The 9,421-nt window shown below is 39.5% G+C and overlaps 2 protein-coding genes across 3 annotated transcripts; both read left to right on the top strand.

The window, feature by feature from the left end:
* Positions 1-4,168, top strand: LOC146521904 (placenta-specific gene 8 protein-like). The gene is made up of 4 exons (XM_085140106.1): positions 1-154; positions 1,924-2,040; positions 2,233-2,378; positions 3,480-4,168. Exons 2-4 carry the CDS (start codon positions 1,926-1,928, stop codon positions 3,618-3,620), a joined length of 402 nt encoding a protein of 133 aa, XP_084996232.1. The 5' UTR covers positions 1-154; positions 1,924-1,925; the 3' UTR covers positions 3,621-4,168.
* A 252-nt stretch (positions 4,169-4,420) lies between these two features.
* Positions 4,421-7,591, top strand: LOC146521903 (placenta-specific gene 8 protein-like). 2 transcript variants are annotated; one of them, XM_085140130.1, is made up of 5 exons: positions 4,421-4,839; positions 4,958-4,997; positions 6,255-6,362; positions 6,444-6,589; positions 6,918-7,591. In XM_085140130.1, exons 3-5 carry the CDS (start codon positions 6,257-6,259, stop codon positions 7,056-7,058), a joined length of 393 nt encoding a protein of 130 aa, XP_084996256.1. In that variant the 5' UTR covers positions 4,421-4,839; positions 4,958-4,997; positions 6,255-6,256; the 3' UTR covers positions 7,059-7,591. The 2 variants fall into 2 exon arrangements, with proteins under 2 accessions (XP_084996256.1, XP_084996246.1); XM_085140120.1 differs by lacking the exon at positions 4,958-4,997 and having other exon boundaries at positions 4,422-4,839; positions 6,918-7,590.
* Positions 7,592-9,421: the final 1,830 nt, after the last annotated feature.

Genomic DNA, 9,421 nt, shown 5'->3' with positions numbered 1-9,421 from the left:
ACCCTCTGCAGGAATGGTTTTCATTCCTTGAAAACCGGAACTGTGCAGAACTGTGAAGAGCATTCACCCCACACTTGACCACTCCCATTGCAATGTACATTAATAGGTCGGACTTGTTCCTACTTTATTCAGAGCTCACAGAAACAGAGAAAAGGTAAGGAAAACTTTCGATACTAATGAACATCTTAAAGCAGTTAAGCAGTCTTTGTGACATGTAAGCTAGTCAAAGGAATATTTGCAGCACATGGGGTCTACGCATACTTCATACTGCCTTAAGAAAAATAGCACAAAAAACTGGATATCTAATTATTATAATGACTGTCAGCACAGGGAGGTTATAGCCAGAGTTTTGCAGGTTATTCTTTGAAATTAATGAATTTTAATGACTGTTAGACTCGATCGGCATTAGACTACAAGTAGATTAATAATAATAATAATAATGGATTGGATTTATATAGCGCTTTTCAAGGCACCCAAAGCGCTTAACAATGCCACTATTCATTGCTAATATGTTTAAAACAGAAGTCTTTTATAATTTTATAATATGGCCCACAATTAAGAGTGTAATATCTTTAGAAATAGATGAAATTTCCATATATTTTGTCTGAAATAAAAGTATATGTACTGCTAAGTACATGTAGCTAAATATTATAGTGTAATTTCAGGTAAAATATAGGTAAAATTGATTGTGTGTTTGTTTGAGTGTATGTAAGGTGTTTTTTGTTTGCTTTTTTTTTTTACATTTTATTTTATTGCGAGTCGCTGTACTGCATTATATAGGTGCAATTAAGCCATCTTATCTCATCTTACCAAGACTGTTTACTGTGGACAAAGGTCGACCGGAATATCCTTTATTTACAGCTTCACTTCTCGCAACATGTACAATTAGGCTAAGATAGACAGACAAAGTAGGTTATCAACTCAATAAATTCATTTACGGTTTATCAATCCAGGAACAAGCACGTTCACATGAAAGAATTGGCATTGGAAGCATATGGCTGATCCCAAACATGGATGGATCTACTTGCAATCTATTTACAGACAAAAAAGGAAACTATGACTTTAGAAAATATGAAAATACAGGCTGAAAGCAAGGAAAAGAAAAGGTGGGGAAAATAGCTTTGACCCAGATGAACCTGTGTTATGAGAAATGCTTTATTTGTTTATAAAACTGCTTTAAGAGTGCTGACAGTGATGTTCCTCATGTGAGAACTGGATCAAAAGTGAAATATAAAACTTGTAACACACACGTGCACACCCAGATACTCCAGACCAACAAACTAAGAACCTTTGCTTTTATAGAGGTGCTTATAAATGTTTTAGATTACAGGCTGTCTGGTTTGGCTGTGTGACAGGCAGGAGTCTGACTCAAATGTTGTACTCAAGCCTCCAGCCAGTGGACAGTGTTTATGCTGTGTTTCTGTTCTGCATTTTTCAAAAAGAAAAATGGAAAATGTGACACGAGTTTTCATGAGTAAAGATAAAATACTTAATCTATGATACATATATTTGTCATTTATGTATAATTGCAAGATGGGCAAGGACTAAACATAATTTCTTTGACCTTCATGCTGTAAATGTTGTTTTTCATTTTTTATGTATACACATTAATATAATTAATACAGATTGAATCATCAATACTCAGTAATTTTATATTTACAGGCTGTGTGTGTGATCTGAAAACATACTATGATAAAACTGTTTTATGTATTGAAACTGTTTCATTACATAAAACATTTTTAAGAAATGTCTTCTTAAAAAATGGGTGTTATAAAATATATAACTTTCGAAAGGTGTACACACAAGTGTTGTGTCAAAGATCCTAACACTTAAACCCATTATCATTTAATCTAACCCAGTGCTGTCAATTTTTTTCATGTTGTATCTTTGGCTTATGTGTCCTTTTTTCACTTGTTTCTTCAGGCATGAATTTCTACAACCAGTCCAACACCCAGGTGGTGGTCACCACCACTGCAATGGGTCAGCAGTCTGGGGAGTGGAGCACGGGCATGTGTGACTGCTGCTCTGATATGAGCACCTGTAAGTGAACCCAGCAAACAGCTACAAACAGCAGGGATTTCTGCATCAACCACCTCCTCAGACTTTGGTTGCAGTTAGGTATCAGAGTGTCTGAAGCCAGGATATAAAACAGAGGTTACGCAAGAGATTGTTAAAGTAAAATTTATTAAAAACTGGAGTAAATTCATACAGATATGGCACATTTCCTTCAAGGTTGCTTCGGATATTGGTGTTTCCCCTGCATGCAGTGTCAGACAGCCAGTAAACATGGATGGTGCTGCGGTATGCCACTCCTGGACTGTTGCTGTGTGGTGTCCTGCTTACTTCGCAAGTCTGTCAGAGAGCGCTACAACATCCCTGTAAGTGTGCGAGTGGAGGATAAGGTTATTGTATTTAGCTTAAATTAAGCTGACTACCTGTATGTACAAAGCCAACAAAGACAAAAGGTGCAAACATGACAGAGAGGGACAGGTCAGTTGGTTGTATTGTCATACAATCTACCAAAGATGGAGTGCAATTCATTATTACTTCACCCCAACATGTTTTTAAACTTCTGTTTTATGCATTTTTTAGCCACATAACATGAATTAAATCCTATATTCTGATATTGATAAGATAAAAATAACTTTATTAATCCCTCGGGTAGGTTCCTCTGGGAAATTTGTTTTCCAAAAAGCACAGCACCGACAGAAGTTACAGAGTTAAGAATATTATATATATATATACACACACACATATAAATACAAAGACATATATAGATAAAATATACAAAGGGGATAAATAGAATAAATAGGAATAAAAATAAAAGTACAAGTGAATTGCACATTTCAAGTATGGAGTCTATTGCACCGCTGATTATTAACAAAAAGTATTGCACAAAAGGTAATTGCACAGTGAAGAGAAGAGGCACTACAGCTTAGTTGTTCCCCCCTCCTTTGTCCTCCTGTTTCCCCTCCCTCTCCCCTCCAGAGAGGAGTTAAACAGTTTGATGGCGTGTGGGACAAAGGAGTTTTTAAGTCTGTTGGTTCTTGTCTTTGGGAGAAGCAACCTGTCACTGAACAGACTCCTCTGGTTGTTTATGGCCGTGTGCAGAGGATGCCCAGCATTGTCCATAATGTCCAGCAGTTTCTTTAGTGTCCTTTTCTCTGTCACTGTCACCAGAGTGTCCAGCTTCATGCCAACCACAGAGCCAGGACACTCTGGTGACAGTGGCAGAGAAAAGGAGTGTCCTGCTGAGTGCAACTCCTTTCCTCCTCCTCATTTAGGATCTCTATGGTCGATGTAAAATTTCCATTACGGCTCTGATCTTGATTTAGAGACAAGGTGACAACTGAATAGGAAGCAAACTTTATCAAGCTGCTTGACCTTCACCATTCAGCTGTGCGTCTAGAAGACTGCTGTTAAAAATTCTAAATACATGAGAACCTCTCTTCCTCTCCTTCAATTTTCCTGTCCTGCAGGGCTCGTGCTGTGATGACTGCTGCAAAATATTTTGGTGTTATAACTGTGTCTGGTGCCAGATGAATCGTGAGCTGAAGATCAGGGAAAACCAGCACCCTGCTGCCTCGACGGTGGTCACCACGCAGTTCGTCCGTGGATAAGATGCAACCATTTTTGCTGTGTGTTGAGTGAATATGACAGTTACTTTTTCAAACAGTATTAATTGTTCAGCACCACACAGTTTTGTCCTCTGCAATTTGTCTTTTATTTTAAATTAAGCTTGGATTTTATAGTTCTAGATTATATTTCAAAATGAGAAAATCTGAGTTTCGTTAGCATACTGGTTATTTATCATCTGGAAAACCTTTTAACTCTGTCCAATAAAATCTGTGTCATTTAACATGCTTGTTGTTATTGTAAACTTTTCAAGTTCAATTTAACCTGTATGAAAATAAATTATATAAAGACTTGGTGCATATGCAAAAACCAACTGATTCACATTCACAGATCCTTAAAACACAGAGTCATCTCAGATCATGCACAGAAGCAGCACTTGGGCAATGCTTGGCCCCAACAGGCTCCACTCCCTACAAATGATACATAAGTGACGTGCTACAAATTAATAATTAACCTGCTCGTCAGTGAGTACTGTTTTACTTTCCGGCTACATGTCAAGGCTACATGACAAATGATGGTTATCACACCATCAGTTTTATTATTAACAGCCAGTGAGAGTTTTGAACATGTATTGTTTTTGGGGTGGGGGGGTGGGGAGGTGGGGGTGAAGAAATTATGTTACGTCTGATTGATTGATTGATATTTAAGCCTGCACCATGGCGTGTTCTCAGTTTGCTTGTTACTTGATGTGTTTTTTATTAATAACTTAAAAAAAACAAAAAAACACTCTAAATAATAATGTACAACACAATCTTATAATGTGCTGAGAGGTCCCTGCCTCCTAGTAATTGTGTATTTAACCAGTGGACAGGTACGTTTATATATAATACACTGCAACTTACACAATTACAACTGTAACTATATGAACAGTGTATTTCTTATGCACATTTTAGACCTGGAGGCAGAATTGCTGATGACCTGGTGTTTATTTAGGAACATTAGCACGTCCTCTCTTCCTCTTTGGCTCCATGCCTCTCATTATGTCGCAAATACTGAGTCTCATCTCTCGCACAAAATCCCCACCAAAATTCAATCCCTTAGAAACCCTTGAACCAGGCATAGAGCAGTAACGTGCCGAATGAAGCGTCATTGATCACGTGTTTCAAGCCGGCCCTCACCACCCAACAGTTTAACGTCTGCGGAATTACGAACACGGATCAGCGCACACACCTGGATTGTTCCTCTGCGTCGTACCGTCACCAGGTAAACTCCAGGTAAACTCCAGGTCATTTTTTTTGGTCTAAAACAAAGTGTCAGCAGACAGATAAAAAGCAAAAGAAATACATCTCTAAAGACCAAATATTCACTCGTTTATTTCCAGTTTGTCTGTGGCGGCTCCTGAATAGCAAGTCGTCGGTGAGGTAATCTGTAACACGAGTTAATCTGTGACTCTGTTCTTTGAAGTGCTTTTGTGTGCTTTTTAACCGTGCTTCGTATTTCTGTCTTGGCCCAGTTGAGTGTTGTGTTGTGGACTGTTTTAATCGTGATACTGGTGTCTGAGGTACCAGTGAGGGATCAAAACAGGAACTGCCTTATGAGGTTATGAGGATTCTGTGGATTATGATGTCCTCCTGCCACTTTTCCTTCTGCATTAACCAGCGCATACTTTCTGTCCTTGTGATCAATCTACCCCCATCTTCATTCTCTGTTTAAACCCCCCCCAAAATCTTTTACTTGGGGTTCTTTATCAGCTGAGCTTTCAGCGATGACTGCTCTCATATGTTGGACACTCTTTTCAGTCATTTGCTCGAACACAAGAAAACCTGCGGGTTTTTTTTGTATAAGCATGAAAATGGTGAGGGGGGGAATCCCAACTTCACTGCAACAAATGTTTTGGGAAAACCAAATTAATTTAAAAAAAAAATCAGCTTCTCTGGAACTCTCGTTTCAGCTGGGATAGGTAGGTTCATGTTAAAGCTTGATTGTTTCGCCCTGGTAAACGTAGACTGAACTTATTTTTTTTAGACCAGTGTTAATGATGAAACAAACAATTACAGCTCCTTTATACCTACTGCATTATTACAATCTTTGCTTGGCAGTTTTCTTCCGCTGGTTTTCTTCCCACAGCTATGTAGGCACCAGGCTGACAGTAGGGACTCAAAAGTGGCTGTTTTCCCATCTATGCCCACTGAGTCTTTCTATAGGAAAGAAACAACTACATACCAATAGTACACAGAGGTTAAATGAGTGGAAACACAAATTTTCCACTACAAAAGCAAACTGTGTGTTTTTTCAAGAAAGGAAAAAACGTTTAAGATGTTTTGGAAATGCAGTTTGAAAAAACAGTTCTGTGGTTTTTAAACAGTCACGTGCAATTTCTGTGCCAAAAAGATCGCTGTAGGGCCTTAAACGCAGGAGTAATACTCCGCTGAACATGTTACAGAAGCGATAGTTATGTTCAAACCAGTCTTTCTCTGAAGCAGGTCAAACAGGTGAGATGCAGGATGGGGGGAGTCTCTTGTGAGCGGGATGTATAGATGTCTGCAACAGAAGGGTGTTTGCAGCTGATTATCTTCAAATTAGTTCATAGTCTGGATTGGGTTTCTCCTTACAGATGAGCTATGACCCCTTTAACCTTTCTCTACGTGGCTCTTGTTTTTTCTGTCTATTTTCTTCAGGAATGGCCTACCAGCAGCCCATACAGGTGGTGACAGTCACGGGCGGTAATCAAAACCTGGGGAACTGGAGCACTGGCCTCTGTGATTGCTGTGCTGATGTGGGCACCTGTAAGTTAACCCAGCAAACTCTATGAAGAGCAGTGATGTATATGAACACAGATATTTTACTTGTATATATTTTTCTTCGAGGTTGCTGTGCATATTGGTGTTTCCCCTGCATGCAGTGTCAGACAGCCAGTAAACATGGATGGTGCTGTGGCATGCCACTTCTGGACGTTTTCTGCGTGGTGTCCTGCTTACTTCGCAAGTCCGTCAGAGAGCGCTACAACATTCCTGTAAGTGTGAGAGTGGAGGATGGATAAAGTTATTGTAGCTAGCTAAAATTAAACTAAAAACTAAAATGAAGAGTGAAAACTATTTTATTTGACTTCAGTAAATTATTTAGTATCATATTTTTTTGTATTCCTGAAAAAACTCAAATTGTTACCTTCTTCTTTCTCTAGTGCACCTATACTTTAAGTACTTGTATGTAAATATAATTACAGTGTCATTTAAATAAAAATGATCTAAATTCCATTTAATTACACGAGTTACAACATTAACTCTGCTGATCGATCCCGTTACTCTCTCCTCTTCTTCCTCTTCCTGTTCTCTGTCCTGCAGGGCTCGTGCTGTGATGACTGCTGCAAGATACTTTGGTGTTACCCGTGTGTTTGGTGCCAGATGAATCGTGAGCTGAAGATCAGGGAAAACCAGCACCCTGCCACCTCGACGGTGGTCACCACGCAGGTGTTCCGTGAATAAGATGCAGCCATTTGAGCTGTGAATATGACAAAGTTATTAATTACAATTTTACAATGATGAAACGCATAGGAAAATATTACTTCTGTTTCTGCAGCACGAGGTGAAAATAGAAAATTTTGTCTTGATTTATAGAATAAAGTCTGTTTGTTTTTTTTAAACTTTAGATTACATTTTTAACATCAGATATTTTGAGTTTTGTTAGCATACTGATATATATCATCAGGAAATATTTTTTTTAACCTTTTCCAATACAATCAATATCATTTAACATGCTTACTCTTATACCAATTGTGTCTAAGTTGAGTTTAACTTGTGCTAAAATAAAGACTATTCATATCCACTCTATATGAAGGATTGTTGTACTTTTTTACGCAACTACACATTCCTTGAAATCTTCCACCAATTTCTCAACACTTCAAAGACAAAACTCATTTAACAAATTTCAAATAAAATAGCCCACACTCCTGGAAACTGTTGTCGAAATTCTTGAAATTTGTTATATTGGTAATCATACGCGACACTGCTCCCAAGTCCACCATCGTCAGGCATTTCTTTTTTACACCTGATTGGATCTCTGTGTCCTTGTGGCTCATCCGGAATGTGTACTCCTTGACACTTGACTAGTAAATGTTTCACGCATTGGCCCGTTGTTGTTTCAGTCTGCAGTTAACGTTTCGATGTTTGGGGATTTAACACTCACTCCACCACTGCTTGCACGGACACGTTCTGGCTTTGTGTCCCTTTTGTCCACATCTGCAGTGCACACATGTGGACTAAGGGGAATACACATGTCTGTGTTCCCTGCTCCTGAATCAATTGTATTTTCTCACTTGGGTTTTATCCCGAAGATTGTTCTTGAACACATACGTTTAAAATACATTCATATTTCTGTACTGTCTTCTTTGACAATACATTGTTCATCTCTCGTTTTACCGTGTCTGCTTTCGGGCTGACCGGACACTGGAAACACTCTTCACGTCATCTTTCCTCCTCATAAGTTCGACTCACAGTAAAACTCCAAACTTAGGGCATTTTTTACCAATACCCATTGACTCCCGACTCACAGTGTTATTTTTCAAGCAATCGCATTGGCTCCCGACCAGGGCTGGACTGGGACAAAAAAAACGCCCGGGCATTTTGACTAGTGACCGGCCCACCATGGTATTATAGGAAAAGTCATAAAGCCTTTATAAGAAATTTAAACCTACACCATCTTCGATATTCTAGTATTATAAACAGTACTTAGCAAAAATATAAAACAACATAATTTATAATTACATACACCTAACTAATAGGGTTACCAACTACCAGCAAAAAAAGACAAGAAACAAAAAATACAGCTGATGTGACACCCAACCACGGCAGACTCATCAAAGATCTTGTGTGAAATATTGTCGTGCGACTCAAGGCTAAGGTGTTATGGGGTTGTGGTTACCACTCTAGACTACACTCTGGGTCTGACTAGGATCACACTAAAAGCTAGTGCGCTTTCAGCAATTCCAAGTGTGGATGAGCTAAAGTGACATGTGTTCGAGCCCCTCGACCAACTACGCCTGTACACAACGGACTACTGAACAGTTTTAGCCACATACACAGTATCACAGGATAACAGCATGAGAGGACTGATCAAAGTTGTTGGGACTCACTGTGGTGTAAACAGTGTATTGCAGTGTCTGTACGTCACAGACGAATTTAAGATTACGCTGACAGGCGGTGGCTGTGGATCTCATTGTGATGGCAATGACGGCCACAGGGCCGGCAATGGCACTGTGTCGAGTGAACTGAAGAGTGTCTTACGGGAGATGGACCGTAACACATGGGGGATGCCGTGTGTTCCGAAGCCACTTGTGGATGTGCTAACTAGATACAGTGACATGCCATATGAGGTTCAACAAGATGCTGATACTGTGTTTAAGTGTGTGCTAAACGCATTTGCGGAAAATGGTGATCCTAGATGCAAACAAGCATCTGACCTGTGGACTATACAGAAACGACAATCTGCAAAGTGTTTGAAGTATCACTTGGAATGTGTCTCACACAATATAGCGACCAACGTGATCATATATGTTGAGCAGAACAAGCTACCTGACTACTTGGATGAATACTCTGAATCCTTTAGAGCACAGGTGTCGAACTCCAGGCCTCAAGGGCCGGTGTCCTGGAGGTTTTAGATGTGTTCTTGATCCAACACAGCTGATTTAAATGGCTAAATTACCTCCTCAACATGTCTTGATGTTCTCCAGAGGCCTGGTAATGAACTAATCATGTGATTCAGGTGTCTTGACCCAGGGTGAGATCTAAAACCTGCAGGACACCGGCCCTCGAGGCCTGGAGTTCGACACCCCTGCTTTAGAGTGTTCGAC

Source organism: Neolamprologus multifasciatus, chromosome 3 (genome assembly GCF_963576455.1).
Source record: "Neolamprologus multifasciatus chromosome 3, fNeoMul1.2, whole genome shotgun sequence".
In the NCBI taxonomy this organism is placed as follows: domain Eukaryota; kingdom Metazoa; phylum Chordata; class Actinopteri; order Cichliformes; family Cichlidae; genus Neolamprologus; species Neolamprologus multifasciatus.
Note: the sequence above shows the minus strand (reverse complement) of the source record. Positions and strands in the feature narration are given on the sequence as shown.